Raw genomic sequence first — 20836 nt, forward strand, 5'->3', positions numbered from 1 at the left:
TTTTTACTTTTTTTTGAAGGAACTATGCCCCATTCCTGCCCAGCTCTCTGGACTCCTGCCACCCTGCAGCAGTAGTTCCCATGCTGCCAGACAAACACGACTTGGACAAATTTTTCTCACTTTGAGCACAACAAATGATAAATGATCAAGTCACCACAATAAGCATGAAAGCATCACAAGCCACCACTGTGAATAACCCCCTGACACCACAGTGAATGTTTTCCACCACTGTGGATGTTTCCATCTCCCCTCATTTAGTTCCCCATCTAACAGAGGCTACATCACCTTGCTGCTCCTCAGTGTGTCCCACCCAGGTGTGCATTGCCCATTTTTCCTGCTGACTCCTCTTTTCCTCCACTCCTTTCTCTGCCAGCAGTTTTCACCCAGCCCTCTCAGGCTGCCCTTTGTGATTAATGCTGTGCTCTCCTCTGCCTGTCACATCTTTTCCTTTCCCTGCTCATCATTCCCCCCCTCCTTTTGCTGATGCTGAGGTTGGCAGTCCCACCTGCCTTTCCTTGAGGCTGCCCCTTTCCCATTCCTCCCAGGGACTCCTCAGGGAGGTCAGGGATTCTCCTTAGCCCTCTCTGAGGAAAACAGGGGCTGGTAGGAAGGAGCTTGGCTACCAGCTCTGGTTCCTCACTGATCCAGGGGTGGGTGGTGATGCTTGCAAAACAGCAGCGTGAGCGCGGAGGATTTCGTGTGAGGACGTGTAAACAGGGGAAGAAGGTGCCTTGCTAAAGCACTGCAGGAATTCTGTCAGACACAGAGAGGGAGGGCTCCTGACTGCTGAGCACCACCATGGATTCCTCAGGGCATTTCACTCCACGTGTGCTGACATTATCCAGGCTTCTTTCCCACACCACCCCCGGAGCGGCAGGGAAGGCAAACCTGGAGTTTTTACTCACAAACACACACCACACAGCTCAGGACAGGCTCAAAACCAGCACAGCACACAGGACAGGCTCAAAACCACCACACCTAACATGCACACACAGACCCACCATGGCCTTTCTCCCACTGACCTTTGTCCGGACCCCCGGCCTTGGCGACTTTCCGGTCCTTCAGCAGAGCCTTGGTGTTCTGGATCTGTGAGATAAGACAGGAAGAAGGCTGTCTATATGAAACTGGACTTTTCTCAGTTTTCTTTGGGAGCTGACGGTGAAGGATCGCCCCTTTCTTTTCTTGCTCTTTGAGTTTTTTGTCCTTTAGGTTGTAAAACAAACAAGAACAATTTGGTTTACTCAAGGGAAGTTGCAGTGACCCCCAGACCTACAAGGTGGATTAATCACCATGTATTTACAAGGAACTTATCTCAGAGTAACTAAATCCTCCATGTCTCATTTGACTCTGATCAGTTTGCCATGATTTCATGGCTCCCATCTGCTCTGACATTCAGGCAGGTCTTGGAAAATTAAAGGAAAAGGAAAACTTTTCTCTTGGAGAAAGCAGATGAAGGTCTGCGCTCCTCCATACCTGAAATACCCTACTTAAGCACAAAAAAAAAAAAGATTTATCTTTACTCCACTCCCTCTGAGATTTAAAAAGGTGAGCTGCAAAGTTTTAAAGAAGTTTAAAGCCTTTGAGTCATTTCTCTTCTGGAGAAGATCTGGAGGAACACAGCCCTTGCTTTTACAGCACCCCTGCAACTGCATAAGATATGGAGGGGGAGAAAATGTTTGAGCCATCCCTTCCCTGAGCCATAACTCCTGGCTGTGATGGGGAAGGCAGCTGAAGAAGGAATTGCAAGAAGAAGATAGGTTTGATCTCCAGTGATGACAGAGGAAAAACAGACCCTGGGAGCAGGACTCTGAAGGGGAAGCCAATTTTCAAAGCACTGCTATACAGTGAAAATTCATTGCTTCTTCTTTCAGTCACTGGATTCAGCAAACTTCTTAACACCCTTTACCTTCCACTGATTTCTAGGGGAGCCCAAAGCCTTATGTAACATTAAAAAAAATATTTTGGTTGGTTTGGGGCTGTTTTTCTGGTCACAGTTCTCATTTAAGCAGCATGTTTTGCTGCATCTGATTAAAAGGTCACTGCAAGTACAAGTCTTTTTAAAAAGTGAAGGAAAGTTCCTTCCCCCAATTATGTGCCTGTTTTGTCTGGTAATTATGCACTGCCACTCTTGATTTTCTTTTGCAAGCTCACTGACATGGAGTCTATGAAAACCCTCAAAGTGAAGTGCATAAAAACACGAGAGAGAGGAAAAGAGAGATGCAGAAGATTCTCCTGGACCACTAAACAGCTCTGGAAGCAAGACAGACACGAAGAGACAAAAATCTGGACTCATTGTGAACATTCCCAGCTCAGATGGAGCCTGGCTCCCTACACACACACTGTCTGGGCACTGCTGGGCTCATCAACCTTTCAGGAGTTGCAGAGTTGGAAAGAAGACCTTCAGTGACTCACAAACCAAAGTTTTTAGTTTTAATACTGAAATGGTTGACTTGGGAGAAGAAGAACCTGAGATCCTCCTCACTGGAGGAGCCTCCCTTCGTGCACGTGGTTTTTGCCCCCCTCCATCCCTTATCCCCTGCAATTCCTCTCCCTCTGGCTAGCTGACCCTTCCACAGCCACCAAGGAGGCCCTGGTGGAGCTGTCCACCTCTGCCCACCTCTGGAGGTGCCCATCCATTGGAGCCATGCTTGGAGCCACAGTGTGGATCAGGCACTTCCCTCCTGGTGAGGGCGAGGTGGCAACAACGGCAACAGCAGCAGCAGCAGCAAGAACACTGCTATAATGCTGTGGGATTATTATTATTATTATTATTATTATTATTATTATTATTATTATTATTATTATTATTATTATTATTATGATTATTATTATTATTATTATTATTACTATGGGTAACCACCACATTCCCTGCCCCAGCAGCCAGGGGAAAGGTGTGCAGCTGATCCTGAGCCTCTGGACGTTCCAGGGCTGCAGGATTTTTAGTGTGATGGTGCAGGAGCCAAGCTGCAGCTCCTCACCTGCCAAGTGCTCCTGCCTTTGCCCTCGCCCTGCTGGCACATTCTCTGAGCCAGCCACTCCACACAATGAAAGCAGCCCTGGCAAAGGAAATTCACATATCCGGTGCTGCCAATTAATTTCTTCACGCTGGATGAGCACTGCAAATGGTCTCAGGGGTGTTTCTGAAAGTGCTAACGTGGCTCAGGACCTGAATCCCAAGGTGCCACTCGCTTGTGTTTGAAAAGGGAAGGAAGATTTCATTCAGGGGGGTTACAGAAGTTCCCCCTGCACTGCAGAGTGCAGGGCTGTGTCCCACAAGGCAGGAGCTGTACCGGTATGCTGTGCTTGAATAGGTTGGGAATTACATCATCCTCTGCTATTTCCTGTCCTGACCTTGACCCTCAAACCTACTCTGAGCCCCAGCAATGGATCTGAAAGGCAGATAAAGGGTGTTTGCCTTGGCCACGTCTGACACGGCCAGCAGCTGTTCAAAACTGCAAATTCCACCTCTGAGCTCCCCTGCAGGGACAGCCATTCATCCTGAGACCCCTTCCACAGCTAAAGAGATGGAGAGAGCACAGAGTCCTGCCCGCCCCTGCCCACCCTGCAGCAGGAGACCTGCTGGAGAGGGGCAGGACACGACCACTGCCCTTTGCCCCTGCCTGCCCAGCTGCTGGCATCCCCTCCTGAAGCCAAATCCTTATTTCCCATGGCTGGAGAGAGGTGGGAGAAATTCTGCTGGAGCTGGAGCTGGAGCTGGAGCTGACCATCCCTCCCCCTCCTATTCCCATGGCAACCTGCAGCTCTGCTCCCTGGGGACCAGTGGCTCCCAATTCCTCTTGTGAGCACAGCTACAGTGACAGAAAACCCTGTGGAACCCGAGGATGGGGTGAGAGGGACCCCAGAGCCCATCTCCACCCCCTGCCAGGATGATCCAGGCAGGATCTGGAGCCTCCAGCCCCCAGTGCCTGCCCCTGTTTCCAGGGAACAGCTTGAGGAAGTTGGGAGAGCTTTGTGAAATGTCACATTCATCGAGCCTACCCACTGCTGGTCCATTCCCAGCAAGAAGGTTTTGATTTATTCAAGAAAAGAGTAAGTGCTTTGCCCTGATATTTCCATCTGGCTCGCAGTTCAGCTTGTCTTGCAAGCAGCCTTCATAATAAACAAAACCAGCCACGACACAGATCTGCCCCTGCAATTAGATAATCAATCCAGGGCTGAGGAGCAGCTTTTGGAACAGGCAGCCTCCCCAAGAATGCTGCTCTTTGTGCTGGCAGGGAACACTTGCACAGCTCACATTACTCCTGTAATTTTAGTGCTTGGCAAAGAATCAGCCAGGGAAGAAAAATCCAGCCAGGATTTGATACAAAATACCTTCTCTGCTCGCAGGCAAGAAGACTGGAGAGCGACCGAGCAAAAGGTTAAACCTTTTGTCTGCCCAGGGGAATTCCTTCATGATGCAGAGGGCTGAGCCCACATCCCCTCTGCTAAGGAGCAGAGCAAATTGACTTTGAAGAGTGCTGTGCTAATCCAGCCTCACTGCTGCTGGCAGCCAAGGCAGGGTTGGCCCAGGACACCAGAGGGTCACCCTGGCTGTCACCCAGCTCTCTGTCCTGCAGCACCAAGGTCCCAGGGCTCAGAGCCTCTAGAACACCCAGTTTTCATCTTCTTGTAACACCAGAATGAAAATAAGGAGTCCCCTGTGTTTGCATCATTTTGTTAAACAGAGATTTAAAAACATTTAATTTCTTTAAAAACCCTGAAAGTCACCCTTCTAGTTCCTCTCTTGGGGATTACTGTTTGTTTCTTTGAAAAGAAATAAAGGGAGTTATTTGTCCTGCACAGGCAGGACCACAGGGGTTTCTTTTCTCCACAATCCCATCACTTCAATCACCATCACCAAGGATGCTCAAATTCAATCTGCTCCCAAAGCCCTGCACCAAGCTTTGCTGAGCTTTACCTCATAGGAGTCTTTATTGGCCTTGTATTTTTCTATCTGGTATAGCTGGTTCTTGTGGCAAACACTGTCCTGGCCTTCAGCCTTCTGCAGAGAGAAAAGCACAGAAAAGTCAAATACGTAAGGTAATTAGAGAACACTAAGGTTTAATTACTGCTTAATGGACTGCACCCACTCCTGCCATTCAGTGGAGGGGCATCAGCTCACAGAGATGATGGGTTTGGTCCATTACATTGTAAATATCATTGTGGCAATGTGGAAAGGACTGAGGGAAGGAAAAAACTGAGCTGCTGTTGTCAGATTGGAAGGCCTGAGCTGTGCTTCAGGTAAAACTTTCAGCTGACTTTTCACTTCAAACCTAAATAAGTTTAAGAGCTCTTAAGCTTCTTCCTGATGTCCTGACTCCATAAATTGTGTGACTGGCATTCCAAGCAGCACAACTAACCCAGCACAGGGGCACTTCCCAATGGATGGTCCTTGGGATATCCTGTAATCCTGGGAGACCAAATGCCACCAAGCCAGGCCACCTGCAGCCTTTTTGTCCCCTCGTCCCCCAGCAGTGGCAGGAGGCAGCTGGCTCACCCTGAGGCTGGCCAGGTAGCGCTCCAGCTTCTTGTTGAGCAGGAAATAGATGGCCAGGGTGTGGCTGGCCCTGTTGGAGAGCACGGTGTTGATCACATCACTGTTCTTGTAGCCCAGCTTCTCGGTCATGTGCAGCAGCACGCTCTGGCTCAGGTCCTCCAGGTGAATCCTGCACAGGGAGAGGCACAGCAGGGTTTTTGGGGTGTCCTCTTCATGGCAGAATGCCCAAGAGGAGGGCCCCAGGGGCTCAGTAACTGGGGTGATTTGTTCCCTTCTCCCAGGAGCAGGCAGGTGCTGGAACCCTGAGAATTTCCTGGTTATTGAGACTTTGAACCCTATGGAACCCTTTGAACCCTACTGAACCCTGGTTACTGAGAATAACAACCCTGGTTATTGAGACTTTGAACCCTATGGAACCCTTTGAACCCTACTGAACCCTGGTTACTGAGAATAACCCTGGTTATTGAGACTTTCTGTGCTGACAGGCTCTGACCCCCCAAGAGAACACTGCATTTGACCTGATGGCAAATGTTTTGACCCAGGAAAGCCAGGCAGGGAAAGGACAGATTATCTGGGAGCACAGGAGCTGCAGGAATTAACAGAATTCTGACCACTCTGTCCATTCCTGATGGGAAATGGCACCGTGATGATGCTCAGGCCATTTGTTCCCCTACATCTGACCACTGAAAATCATGAAGATGAGCTGGTTTTGAAGGAAAAGAGGTAAAATCTGGCTCTCTGAAAAGCCCTAATTAGCCAGGGAATTTCCTGCTGGAGAAAGGGGGATGCACAGGATTATTCCTGCAGCTCAGAATGGCAATGCTGCTGTTTCCCTGCTGTCACAGCCATGTTTATGTCTCTCTCCTCTCTAAAGTCTGGAGCAGCCTCAGCCAAGGCGAGAAAAGCAGAACAGAGGTCTTGTGGAAGTGCCAAAGCATTGGCTCAGCCTGAGTTAAACCCAGATTTTTCCAAAGAGCTCTGCTCCTATTTAGACTTCTAAATGGGCTGGCCAGCTTCCCAGAGGTACCCACCAGCTCCCAGCCATCTCCAGAGAAATGCTGGGTCCCAGTTGTTTCTAGAGGATATTCCTCACTCCTAATACAAGCCTAATATCAGAGGGAGCTTATTTTGCAAGATTCCTCCCCACTTTTCCCACTCCTGCCCAGGCTCTGATGGACAGAACTCAGACAATATGTCAAACACAGCCTGGGAAATCTCAAATAACTCATTCCCTTTGTTCCCTGTGCCTATGAACACTCCTTCTGCCCCTAAGGAATGCCCAGGGTTGGGTCTTTTTTTCACAAGTTAGAAAGCAAAACTTATCTTGGCCACTGCACGTTGAGACATCTGGGCAGCCAAAGAAATCCAAGCAATTTCGACTTGAGGTGCTCAGCAAAATGGGAAAATTTTGCTTGCCTTCAGGGAATTTCTTCAACAAAAGCAAGCCCATAAAAAGCTTGGGAAAATATTCTCCTGAAAATGCAGCTTCTGCTGTTCTCCCACCTTATCTCCATGCTCTTCCCTTCCTGCCACGCTCCTGTCTCGGGGACAATGGGAGTTACCCCCACAGGAGTGGAAAGGCACTGCAAGAACATCTTCTGTGCTGATTAAGAGAGGAATTAATCCTTTGCAAATTCAGCAGTGGGGTTTTCACACACCGTTTCACCACACCTTATCCATAGCTGCACACTAAGGAGAAATTGGAGAAATTCCATGGAAGCTGACTCCAGTGGTACTTTCTGGGACAAGCTCAAAAGGAGCCAGGCCACACCTTTAAATATTAAAAACTTTGCAGATTATTCTCCCTGTAAAGCTCCAGTATGACAAAGTCTAGGGAGGTCAAGCATGGGATATCAAGTAATGAAAAAAAAGTAGTATAATTTTTTAAAAAATGAAAGAATCTCTTTAATGGCTTCCTCTCCAGCTGGGGGCCAAGGACAAATTATCCAAATCTCAGGCCCAGGAGCACAAATGTGGGCTGCAGAGAGAAAAACAAGCAGTGTGGGACTGCATGGGCTAAAGCTGGAATGGGACAATGAACTGCAAGGTGCAAATGGAGCAGAACTGATCCCAGTGACAGACCCTGTGCCCGGCCGTGCATTTTGGGGCCATTTTGGTTCATCTTGGGTGCAGCCCTGGCTGGGCTCTTGTGCTGCCCAAGGTGGATCCATGAAGGAGATGCTTTGAATAAATCCCTGCTTTATTCTGTGACTCTGCCCAACCTCTGTTCCAGCTCAGCCTTCCCAAGGCATCAATCAGAACTGCCTGTTACACCTCCCCATGCCCAGGCCTGCTGCAAATTAATCAGAACATCTGCACCCCATCCCACCCTGCAAACACGGCACCTTCCACTTCAAGGTGTTGCTCTTGCCATTTCAAGCATCCCAGGGTCAATTTCCATGACCTTTAGGATGGATTCACAGTTCCTAGGATGTGTGACATGAGTGGAACCAGAACACCAGGGCCGTGCTGGCAGGTTTTCCCCTGCCCTCCCTGCTGTACCTGTTTGGGTAGGTGACATTGGGTGGTGCCCTCCCAGGGTAGTTCTCATTGAGCCATCTGTTTGCCAGGGCCTGCTGGATGTTCGGTCTCTTGGCAGGGTCTGGCTCCAGCAGAGAGCGCAGGAAGTTTATGGCAGCTGTGAAGAGATGAGGGAAAACCCCAAAAATCAGCTCAGCCATCTGCTCTAGGACTGGCACAGGTGATGAGTTAACACAGGTATGCACCCTGAGCAAAAGCACACTAACAAGGAACAATTCCCTTACTGCAAGCTCCCATGTCCTTGAGAAAATGGGAGCACTGATAAGGGATTAGTAACGGAAACAAACAATGATTTACAGCCACAATTATTGATATCCATTATTTAATGCACTTGTTTTATATCCAAAGGAGAGCAGAAAAGGCACTTTTTGGCTCAGAGCTCATCTGAAGTTTCGGAGCAGGTGAGCCAACATTTAATTCATTTAATTCCCACATGAGGGCAAGAGGCTGGAGCCAGGTCAGGGACAAATCCCTGGATCAAAGCAGAAGGAGATGGACCAGGGGTGAGTGGAAGGGAGGGGATGCAGACCTGGGAAGGAAGACACAGCAAATTTGGCTCCCCTTGACGTGACAAGGATAAATTCTCTGGCTCCCATCCCACCTACAATCAGCTGCAGAAGGTTTTAGCCAAATTAAAAAGAGTACAGCAAAATTAACAGGCTTTGCTCTGTTCTCCTGAACCTTCAATTTCCAATGACATTCGACCACTCCTCCTGATTTTCCTGCAAAAACACTCAGTTTTTAAGCCACATGCTTCTTACGTGATTAGGAGCAATGAAATCAAGTGATCTGCCTAAAGCCTCACAAGAAGAGCCCCTCTGAGCTGAAAATAAACTCTGTTTCAGCTAGGTCTGGTCTTTATTCCTCAGATTATCAAGGATTATTTATCCTCAATTGTCAAATTATCAATTATCAATTATTTCACTGCTCCCAGGTGCAATTTAAGGAGAATAAAGCACCTCATGGTGACACCACAGTGGGATGGGACAGGGTGGGGAGGGTGGAGGATGAGGAAGGGAGGGTTTCTCCCTAAATAAATCAGGGTTAGACCAAACAAGTGACAACACCCAACAACCTGAGCAAGCTCAATGTACAATATCCTGCAAAAATCAGGTTTCAGCTGGAGAAACTGTGTCAAGAAGCTTAGATATGAAGAGAGGCTTCTTACTCTGTATTTACCCTTTCAGCTGGGTTTTTTTCTAGTCCCTCTCTTCACAAACCACTGATTTAAGTGAGATGCTTTACTTAAATACACTCCAGCATTTTTGCTATTATCCTGCAGCAGCCATGAGGCAGAGCAGCAGGAAGAGCCTACATCCAAATTCCCAAACTTGCTGGAAGCTGCTGTCTGTGTGCCTGGTGTGCCCTTTCTTCACCCCATCCCAGCAAACAACAAACCCTTGTTCTGCCATTGAATCCCCTCTAGCTCCAGTGTCTGTGTTAAAAACCTCACACTGGTTTCCAATCCCATTGGCTCTGAGCCACAAAAATCCCTCTCCCCATACCCACACTCCCTCCTTCATCACCACCATGCCTGGTCTCCAAATCACCCAAAATCTCCTTAAAAAAATCCCACTTCTCCACCCCCACCCTTGCCAAAAGGCAAGCTGATCAAATGAAGCTTGTGAAGTGCCACAGATCAACAGATTCAGGCTGGGAGAAGCCAATTGTGGGGTGAAAATTCCCTCCTGGAAGCTCCCAGAGCTGAGCCACACAGCTGGGGACAGCAAAATTATTTCCCCAGGGAAAAAAACCATGAAGGAAAATGAATATATGCAAGGTGAACACCCACTGCCTGAGCACCTGACCTCTGCTCAGCTAAAATCAATAAGCAGAGAGCTGTTGTTCAAAGAGGCTTCATGAGGAACAGGTTCCCAAGTGGGAAAATCAAACAGCAGCTCCAAAATGCCCCTGTTTTGCTGCACAGGTTGTTCTGGGTGCTCAGGGTCAGCCAGCATTGTGGGGCACAGAAATGAAAGTGTTTTCCTGCTCAGAGATAAGACTGCATGGTGGGGCTGTGTGTTCAGTTACCAGGAAATTAAATATTGAAAGACAACCCGCTGGGCACGTAAAAGTGAAAATTTTTTACTGTGAAAATTCTCTGCTTTTAGATGAATTTATGGAAGTTAAGACCTGACTAAAATAAGAGGTCCACAAACCCAAGAATTTCACAAGCACTACAATTCCCAGAGCAAAGTTGCTGCCCAGTGACCCAAAGGCTAAGGTGGCAGGAGGAAATGTCACCTTAAATCACACTGTGCCATGTCCCTGGGCTGGGCTCAGGGACTGATGGGCAGCTTTTGGGCAAAGGGTAACATCTTTAAATCTACTCCATTAATTTGCCACCACCTCTGCAAGTGCAGGCTGCTGGAGGTCCCACAGGATAAACAGAATCCTGCCTTCCCTGGGGACCCCAGTGAGCTGCAGATGCTGCAAATTGAGAAAATCTGATCTCCACTTAAATGGTGGGATGGGTGAAACAGCAAAACCACGCCTGCTAAAAAGCAATTTTATCTTTTTGGCTGCTCAGGGTCTGGCATTGCACAGGGTGGGAGGTGGAACCCTGAATCTGCACTTGGACAATTCACCTTGTGACTCAACTCCCAAGGGTTTCCATTCTCTTTTTTGTATTTGGGATCTTTTAATTCTATCAAAAGCCCCTTGCAAACATGCTGCCAGGGAAGGAGGCAGAAGCTCTCCATGGACAACAAATTTGGCATGAAAAAATAAACCCCAGCTTGTTCCAAATGCTGACAGTGGCCTTGCTGCAAGCTGGAAAGTGGTTCTGTTGCCTAGTGACGTGGCTCTGAAGCAGGAATTAGTATTTCTGATACTAATACACCAACTGTTTTGCATTTTGTGAACACACAGAGGTTATCCCAGGTGGCTGTCCCAAAATAACTTCCTGGGTGCATGTCATTATTCCATAATAAATGTGAGGTTATTTGAGGCAGGTTATTTGTCACCCAACCTCAGTCATGACAATGCCCAGGAATCTGTAATTCCAAAACAATCTGTTCACCCACCCTTACCCCATGCTAGAATCCTCTGGATGTGCAAAAGTGACCAGCTGCTCTGCAAAAGCAGTCCCAGAGAATTTCACAGATTTGCTCCTCTTCTCATACTCAGCACAACTTGGTGCTTCCCCAGGAGCCAGAGCAAAAGGAATTCTGCTACATCAACTCCTGCAGGTCTTGCAGATGTCAGAATGAAAAAAAAGGAGCTTTTCCCAATTAGCATGACTGAGGAGCCGCAATCCAGTGGAGCAGCTTTACCTGAGGAGAGCTGGGTGGGAAAGGGGTTCATCTCTTTGTCCACCATTTTTTGGTATAAGGCTCTCAGGCTGAATGGCTCCACAGTAAAGGGCAGTGTTCCAGTCAGCATGGCATACATGTTCACCCCACTGAAAGAAAACAGGCAGAAAAAGAAACCAAAATTATCAGGAACAAGGGAAAATTTATGCTTTAGAGACTGCAGTTCATCTTTAATGTCTGACAGCGAGCACAGGGTTGATGCCCCATTTCTGAGAACTGATCCAGCTGGAGATGCCCCTGCTCTTTGCAAGAACAATTATAAACCCAAGGAGGAACTCACATGGACCAAACGTCTATTTTGGGCCCGTATTTCTTCCTTGCCAGAAGTTCAGGGGCTGCATATGCTGGGCTCCCACACTGGGTGCTGAAGGGATCAGAATAACCCAAAATTCCTGCACAGTTGCTCAATCCAAAGTCTGTGAAAGGCACAGAGACACAGTTATGAAAGAGAGACACAGTTAAACTGGGCTAGAGCACAAGTTAAAAAGAAATAACTTTTTTTTCCCCCAAAGCAATGAACTCCCTGAGGAGAAAAAACCCAACTCATCCACAGTTGATGTAATTTGCTTCCACGAGGTGCTAAATAACCAACAAACAATAAGAGGAGCCTTAGAACATGCCCAGTTTTCCATTTCACACACAGAGCAGCTCCATTTCCCTGGCAGCTGGGTGGCAACAACCAGAACCAACTTCAGGCTGCAGGATGCTGGGCAGGGACAAGGTGAAGGGGGATTTCTTCAAAATCTGAGTATCAATGAGCATCAGGAAAACTCTGGGGCTGCTGTGGTGATGCACAAACACAGAGGGTCCAGCTCTGCAATAACATATGGAGATCTTGGAGCAAGAAGTGGAAATTTCTTGATTAGCTGCTCTTTCCCTGCCTTGAATGACTGAATTTCTGGTCCCTGGGTGTATCTGACACTCTCTTGTGGCAATAGAAAGGAGGGACAGGAATCCCATCTTTCACAGCTACAGAGGGGTTTTCCTGGAGAACTCTGTCAAAACTGAAGGGAGAATTTGCCTCTGATGGAAAACCAATTCTCTCTGGGCACTGCTAAATCATCCCTGGGGCTTCCACAAATTCTGCAGAGGATCCATTACCTTAATTAACGTGCTCATTAGCTGTGGCCTGAGATGAGTTCTGTCAGCTGGGAAATACTTTTAGAAACTCCTGGAAATAACATCTGCACACAGAATTGTTCCTGGTCCCCAGCCTGCTGTGTCAGGCCAGCTCCAGGTGTGATGTTTGACAATCCCAGGGTACAAGGGCTGTGTTCTGTGCTGGTGTCAATCAGCAGCCCTTCACCAGTATCACAGGAGGGGTGCTCCACCTGGGGTTTTCATTCTCTTATTTGCTTCAGTTGTCACCCCCTTATTCACTTGTTCAGCTCATTCATTTCAGCTCCTATGCCTTTTTTTTTCTCCCCTGCTGAAAAGCAGAATGTGTGCAAATGGAAGCGTGCTGGGGACAGGGGTTCCACAGCCATGGAAATGAGGATATTGCTATCAGCACTGTGTCAGCACATGGTGATCACAGTGTGGGTTTTATTGGTTTTATTAAGGATGCACTGCTGATCTCGATGAGAGCAGTGAGACCACCAGCACTGATAACCTTGCCTGCCTCTCCCTGTCTAGGAGCCCAGCAAGGGACAGAATTCAGATCAAAGGCCACACTTGGCTTTCCCAAAGCAAATATTTTCCCTTGGGAGCTCCAGCACCCCCACTGCAGTGCCAGGGAAGCATCGTGGCATCGCTCTGCTCCTCCTCAGCACCTCAGGGAACCCACACCAGGCTGTGGGTGCAGGGCCATCCATCCCTGCAGCTCTGCCAGTCAGCACAGGGCAGGAGCTGTGAAACAGCAGCTCCTGGACCAGCAGAGCTGCACAGGGCTCAGCAGAGCTGGGTGTCCCAGCAGGACACCAGGAACTCTGCATGCTCTGACACCGACCACGTGAGCTGGGAGATAACAGGGAATGGTTCCTTCCAATCCTTATGTCAACCTGATTAACAGACTGCCAAGAGTCCTCTCAAAGGGAATTCTTCCAAGAAAGATATCTAAGAGCAGGTTCTAAACCCCCTTGTCTCGTAGCCAAAAGGAGGAAAAAATCCAAGGTGCCCTGAGAGCAGCTGAGGGCTCAAGGCATCCAGGTCTCCCTGAAATGCAGGAACAAGCAGGGACTTCAATATCCCATCCTCAATCTTCAAATCTTCATTTCACCTTCTGTTCTTCCTTGCACAGCTCTTACAAGAGCAACGTTTTTGTTTTCATTAGCTGCTCCTGTGTCTGCTGCTGTACAAATGATGGAGACCAAGCTCTCAGCCCACAGCAGGCAACGTGAGATGGTTTTGTAGCCCAGTCTCTTCTCCCAGTCATGAGAAGCAGCACTTTAATCCCTCCAAACATGTTCTTCCCTCCTGAGGAACCTTCCTGGGAAGGACTGTGTGATGTGATCACTTCTAGTAAGGGAGGCTACACGAAATATTGCAACCTTTCTTTTGCTCCAGCACCACAACAAACCCATCAACCCTAATCATGGGAATCGCTTGGCTGGTGGGATTGAATTGCTTTGTTTTAGCACACACACTGCCTGCAACCTGCCTTGCCTGAACATCAGGCTGCAGAGCTGAGGACAATTTATTGAGGCTCTGGAAGACCAAACTTCTCTTTTCTCTGTCCTTCCCCCACCATCCACTGCGAGGAGAGCCCTCCATGCAGCCAAAGCAAACTGCAGGAACAGGCCTGGAGTCTTTATTTTGGCACATGAGTTTTAACTGTACATGCATCATCTGGGAAGGGCTTGGTTTGGATGCCAAGCTCCAATCAAACACCCAGTAACAGGGAAGTGATGTGAGCTCCTCAAATCCACCAGATGTTGGTGGTGCAAAGCATCTGCTGAACCAGGGCCATGGGTGCTCTCCATCAGCCCTGGGGAATGATTCATGGCCACTCTCAGTGCCCTCCCGGCCCTCAGCTGAGGTAACACAGAGCTCTCTCTGCTCCTATCTTGCACAGCAATCCCTGGCAGTCGGGGTGGCATTCCCAGCCCTGAAATCCCAAAGTAAGAGCTGGGTATTTCAGATTTCCCTACTCATCCTGCCCCTGTTTGCTGGTACTGCAAACCTCACAGTGAGCATCCCTTTGACCTGGCTGTTTGAATCCCAAGCGGTTTCCTCAGCACTTTTCAGCCCACGGGACTTTTTGAAGTTGAGTTTTTAAGCCTGCAGCCACAAACACTGCTGAGTGTAGGCAGAAGCACAAACAGATGTTTGGCACTTCTTTCATGAGAGGAATATTTTCTTTTCAATGCCCACATTAACATTAATGGGAGCTCTGCAAGGCAGTGAGAGACTCTCCCCAGCAATGATTAATCTGAAATGCCTGCACAGCTTGAATGAATCAAGCTCCACACACAACTGAGACCTAAACACAATCGAGGCTCCACCGTTGATCTTTTTTATTCCTTACCAGCCCTCTCAACCAATTTTGTCCTGGGTGCTGGAAGCAAATGTAACAAATATAAATATAGGACCACATTTTGCCAGCTGCTAAAAATGTGAGCAACTCCCACTGACTTCAGTGCAAGCATATGTTCACGGGGGCAGAACGCAGCCCCTGGCAAATAAGAAATGATCATGATAATAAAATAAAGCACTCCTGTGGTGTCAATTCTTAAATTCTTTACCGAGCTCCCGATCTGAGTATGAAAGATGTGGGTTTGAGATGTAGGATTATTCCCATACCCAGTTAAATCTGAATTATTTGGATCGGGGTTTTTTTCACAAAATGCTGTCAGGAACAGCTTGATTGCTATCTATACTCTCTCAGCTCCTCTCTGCAGCAACATTAGCAGTTGTCACATGGGGGATTATGAAGCCTCAAAAAACTCTCTTTATAAAACTAACAATTTTAATTACTGGAATTGCCAAACTGGGTCCATACCAATAAGCTTGATATTGTTGTCTTCATCTAGCAACAGATTTTCTATCTTCAAGTCTCTGAAAGAAAGAAAATATTTTGAGTCAGTCTCCAAAATAATGAAGCAGCTTTGCCTGACTCTCATCAGTGTATGTGCAAGGCTTGCCTATAATCAAATGTACAATGGAAGCAGCACACACAGTTCCACAGTGAAAGCAGAGAGCCCCATGCATCCTGCCCAAAATTAACAGTGCTTTCACACTGCTTCCCACCTATTCTTCAGGCACAAAATGACATTACAAGCGCTTGTCAGTACATCCTGTAATCAACCAGGCCCTCCGAGTTCCCTAAGTACTGGAAGTTTACAGAAAACTTACAAACTGGAAACATTTTAAGCATGTTTTGGGAACTGGAGGTCAATTTCTCCTCTCTCCTCAGAGCCAAAGGCCCCAGCTGAAGGATGAACCTGAGGTCTGAGGAGTCAAATGTCACCCAAACTCCTTGCAGAGCTCACCACAGCTATTCCCACACTCCACAGGTAAAATCCAAGGCTGAGGGGTGGAAATGGTCTGTACAATGGTCTGTACAAAACCAAACCAACAAAACCCCCCAAAATCCACAAACAAACAAACAAACAAAAAATAAAACCAAAAAAACCACCACGACTAAAGGATTATTTTATGGCTTTTCCCCCCATAAGCCAATTCTCAGCATTCATTGCTGAAAAACTTTAAAATGCTCTCAGGCATTAAACGCAGAAGGAACAAGAAGTGCCACCTCTGCCTCAGGGATCAGTTCCCAGATGCTGGCAGTGTCTAACTATGGGAGAAACGAACCAAATCTAGGAAAAACGAAGGCAAGGAAGGCCAGGCTGCATTCCCACAGCAGATATTTCTGTCTCCTCAGCTCGTGGAGCTGGCAGCACACAGCTGGCATTCCCTGCACTTCAAACACTCCATCTCCATGGGCTGAGCTCCTTTGGGAGTTTGTCCTGCTGTCCCTGGGGCTGGTTTCTCTCTTTGGACCACCCTGGAAAGCCCAAGAGCCTCCAGAGAGAGGAACACAAGTGAATCCCTGAGCAGGTGACCCCATGGGCTGCTCCCAGAGCAGTTTACTCATGGCATGGCAGGCTGCAAAAGGGAAGTTTTGCACTTCACACTTTGTTTCTTGTCTGGGGGAGGCAGGATGAGAGGGAGGGTTCCACCAGCAAGCAGCTGCACAGCAGCAGTGGCTGGCTGCTCTCTCCTGAATCTTATTTTTAACCACAGAAAATCACTTTTTAACCATCAAATCTCAAGGCCAAGCCTTGTGCAAGAGCTGGAGAGGTTGCAGAGATCCGGGTTCATCACCACATTTATGTACCAATACACATTTCAAAGGCTTTGGTATCACAATATTATTGATCCCAATTCCCCTGCCACTGGATTCCATGTAAAAGAGGAACCTGGCCCATTGTCCTCATGAAAAGGATGTTTTCACCAATGTTTGTCTGCACCAGAGCACTCCCAGGGAGAATGGCCAAAGGTAGTTCTGAGATCTGAAATAAAGCAGAGAATGAACCAGCCCCAGGCTTCCAAGGGAGAGTTTGTTCTGCAGAGCAGGATCTGTCATCAATGTTGCATCAGCAGCCAGGCTGCTGGCACTTCAAATTAACAGGCTGCAAGTCATCAAAGGCAAGATGTCAAACAGCAGGTACCAAAGGAGGGATCCTGTGGCACTCGGAGCAAACTGCACCGTGGGGCATCCCCCAGCTCTGCCCAGAACTCCAGGGATTTTCATCTCCTTCACGCTCCTGACCTGCTTCTCATCACCACGGGCCAGTGGAAGGCAGGAATCTGCTGCCAGGGGGGCAGGAATAGGGGAATGCAGCAAACCACCTTTGCTACCAACACACCACTCAGTGCTTCCCTTTGACAGTAATTGCCCTGAATGGGCCTGAGCTCTGTTAAAATGACTTCAAAAGGGGGGCTGAGACTTTCCTGTGGGATGCAGTGGCAGGCACCAGGGCTTTCACATCACTTTCCCCGCTGTCTCTGTGCTCCCAGAGGGCTCACTGCTCACGCTGCTTGCTGACAGCGCCAGGACCCGTGCAAACAGCCTCTGCCAAGAGAAAAGCTCCACCAGAGCCTGCCACTTGGTTCTGTTTTCCTCTGTCAGGGGGAGGAAAAGATAAATATTCCTACCTGATTCACAGCTGAGCTCGTGGCAAGCGTATTTTTAGCAGCTCTCCTGATAGAGGGAAAGCAACCCAAATGATAGCATGGGATTATAAATAGAACAGTGGCATTTGGCTTTCAGTGAGCAGCCCAGCAGCTCTGAACCCTGGGCACCCCTCAGCAAAGATGCAGCAGCTCCTGCACCCTGGAGCTTGCAGACTTCCCCCACCTCAGCAGATGACATATTTAGAACTTTAAAACACATCCATGCAGTCAAAAAGGAGTTTGGGGGTATTTTTGCACCTCTAAATGAAAATGAGGTTTCTTGGAGTTCTTTTTTAACATCGGTGCCTCCTAACAAAAACATTTCCACTGGATTCTGGGTGCCAGTGATCTCCCATGCCCAGTCTGGACTGGAAGCCATGCAGCTTTCTGAGCAACACAAGCAAATCTCATGCCACTTTCCTTCCATCTGGGGTTTTTAACCCCAGGTGGGACAGGCTAAGCCATCCACACCACTCCCCAAATAACGCAGACAAAACCTGAGATTTTTTGTTTTGTTTGTTTGCAATGGAACAAAAAGTGCCACCAAAAATCTTCCCAGGGCCCTGCCCCATTGCATGGGGAGCATTTGGAGGGAGAACCAGCAGCCCCTTTCCTGGCTGGGGATGCTGCAGTTTGCTGCACACGTGGCCAAATCCAACACCCCCTCATCCCCACTCACATGGAAGGGCTGGTATTTTTACCTGCTGCAAAAATAACAACAACAACAACAACAAGAAACACTGGCACTGCAGCCAGGCAGGGAATGAATCAGACTCCTGCACTATTTTTTCCCTCTCTCAGGAGCTGATTGAGCAGCCTGTTTTTAGAGCTGCCACAGTCAGAGGCCCGAGATGCTGAAGGACAGCTCCTGAGGTAATTGTTAATTTTCCTCCCTCGCTTGCTGAGAGAAAATAAACCCAGATCACACCACCAGGGCTTTTCCTGCAGCCTCTCCACTCTTTGCTTGCAGGAGAATTGAATGGGTTAAGGCAGAGAAAATGCTGGCAGATATGATTCTGTCAGGTTTTATCACTCTGGGCAGAATTAGAGCTGCTCATTCACTGTGTGGAAACCTCCCAAGGAGTGATCTGAGAAACAGGGAGGAGGCAGGAGGCTGCCTGTGGGGCAGGGATTAGCATCCACAGGGGAACTCAGCATCCACCCAGGACCTCAGCATCCACACTCAGCATCCACCAGGGAACTCAGCATCCACCGGGAACTCAGCATCCACTGAGGAACTCAGCATCCACCCAGGAACTCAGCATCCACCCAGGAACTCAGCATCCACACTCAGCATCCACCAGGGAACTCAGCATCCACTGAGGAACTCAGCATCCACCCAGGACCTCAGGATTCCACTCAGGAACTCAGCATCCACTCAGGAACCACACAGAAATTCAGTATCCACAGGGAACTCAGGCTCTCCCTGGCCCAAAGCCCTGCCTCCCTCTCACCACAGCAGCCTGTTGATTCCAGCCTGTGCTGAGGGAACAAGCTATTTTTGCACAAAATGTGGGTTTGAGTCCTTTCTGAAAGAGAACCAAAGCCAAGCCTGCCAGCCCCCTGTAATGCCTTGGCCACTGTGCAGAAGGTGAATTTTGCAGGGAGAGGAATTGCTGCTGCTGCCCCAGTCCTGCTCCTGAAACCTCAACATATTCATCTGTTCCTGCCTTGTTTTCCTCTGCCCATCTCAGAAACTTGATTTATTTCCTTTATCTCTCCCTCTCTCTAAATACTGGGTATCAGCCGATCCCTGAAAGCTGTAAAACCTCTTCCTTGTCCCTGCCTCAAGCTGTGGGCTTAATAATTGAAAGAAATCTGCAGTTTTGAGGCTGACAGAGAGCCTGGTGCCTGCTCAAACATTTCTGTGACAGCGGCACCTGAAATGCAGCTGGAGGTGGGACCAGGGGCAGTTACCCCTGATGGGTCCCAGGGAGCACACAGAGCCCCAAGGCAAGGGGACAAGCAGCTTTTGGAGCACAGCTGGGCACAGCTGGAGGGGCTGGCTGTGGGCAGCTGCCCAGCCCCTGCACAGGCACACCCTGAGCAGCATTTTCAGATGTCTGGCTCCTGCAGCGTGCCCACAGGAGCCAGGAGGATGGCTGGGGCCCACACAACTTGCTCGGCATCAGATGGGAACTGTGTGGGAGGCCAGACTTAACACCAGCTGGGCCAAATTTAGCAAGCAGAGCCTCCTTCTTAGCACAGCTCCCTATAAATACACCCAGGAACGGGAGAGGAGAGGTGCTGGCTCCAAAGGTCCAGCCTGCCCACCACCCTGCTGTCTCCATGGCAGCAGAGAGGAGAGAGGGACAGCCACAGGTGACATCTCCACCTGCACCCTCCCAGCTGCTGCTTCAGCCACTCTTTATTCATCATCTTCCTCCCTGCTGAGCTTCTCCTGCTCCCCTTGGAGCCCAGGGGAGCTCCACAGCATCCCCCTGCCAGGAGATGCTCATGAGCAGAGCTCAAGGAGTGGCTGGAAAATGCTTACAATTAATAGTTATCAAAGCCAACTTGTCAAACAGCAGGCGCCAAATGAGGAGTCCTGTGCAAACTGGATCATGTGGCATCACCTAACTCTGTCCAGACCATTGGAAAATGCTGCCAGGCACAGGGTGGGATTTTTGGGGTGTCCTGAGCAGGGCCAGGATGATCCCTGGGGATCCTTCCAACCCAGCACGTCCTGTGACTCTGTGGGTGAAGGTGCTAAGGAAAGGAGGTGATGCTGCACAGTGCCCTGGCTCTCTGCACCCTGCTGAGGTGATGCAGGAGTGCAAAGGGCAGGGAAGCAGGAGCCAGGGACTGCTGGGGATTTGTGCCAGCCCTGGCACTGCCAGGCTTTGGGCAAACCAGCTCAGCCCCCTCCCTGCTGCGCTTCCAAGGGGCTTGCACAGCCACCTTCTCCAAGAAACACTGAAACAATTCATTATTTCCCCCTGTTGGGGCAGAGCTTTGGGCAGTGAAAGGGCCCTGCTTTTGGACTGTACCTTCTCTGCACTGGCACAGAACCACAGGATATCCTGTAGGATATTTGTGTCACTAAAGGACACGAAACAACGTGATGCGGGCTCGCTGTTCTTTCTAAGGTAAAAAGGGTTTTTTATTTTCTGACTCTAATACTTATAGATTTCCAAGAGTGGCAGTGGATTGGAGGGTGACAGTGCCACCTCTCCAATGACACTGGACAAACCAAGAGCTCACCAAATTTCTCCTCCTCCACAAAAGAATGCAAAACAATGAGTTACTTACAGAAAGCGTGTGAGAAAGTTCCTTACAAGAATGTCAACATCAGAAGGCTTAGAAAAACTTAAGAAATCAGGGTGGCAATCCTGGCTTGGAAGGGATCCATGGAGTCCAGCTCCTG

At 48.7% G+C, this 20836-nt stretch overlaps 1 protein-coding gene across 2 annotated transcripts in view; it reads right to left on the reverse strand.

Moving 5' to 3' along the window:
* The window catches only part of HUNK (hormonally up-regulated Neu-associated kinase), a 38985-nt gene that overhangs the window by 4182 nt on the left and 13967 nt on the right, over positions 1–20836 (reverse strand). Inside the window, exons 3-9 of one of the 2 annotated variants that reach the window (XM_030951529.1) lie at positions 15293–15348; positions 11633–11768; positions 11314–11441; positions 8000–8135; positions 5498–5666; positions 4919–5002; positions 1023–1203 (exon numbers count right to left, since the gene is read on the reverse strand). In XM_030951529.1, the coding sequence (XP_030807389.1) occupies positions 1023–1203; positions 4919–5002; positions 5498–5666; positions 8000–8135; positions 11314–11441; positions 11633–11768; positions 15293–15348 (890 nt within the window). The remainder of the gene's footprint in view (positions 1–1022; positions 1204–4918; positions 5003–5497; positions 5667–7999; positions 8136–11313; positions 11442–11632; positions 11769–15292; positions 15349–20836) is intronic. The other variant, XM_030951538.1, reaches the window with a different exon arrangement.

The sequence above is a fragment of the Camarhynchus parvulus genome, chromosome 1, assembly GCF_901933205.1.
Source record: "Camarhynchus parvulus chromosome 1, STF_HiC, whole genome shotgun sequence".
NCBI lineage: Eukaryota > Metazoa > Chordata > Aves > Passeriformes > Thraupidae > Camarhynchus > Camarhynchus parvulus.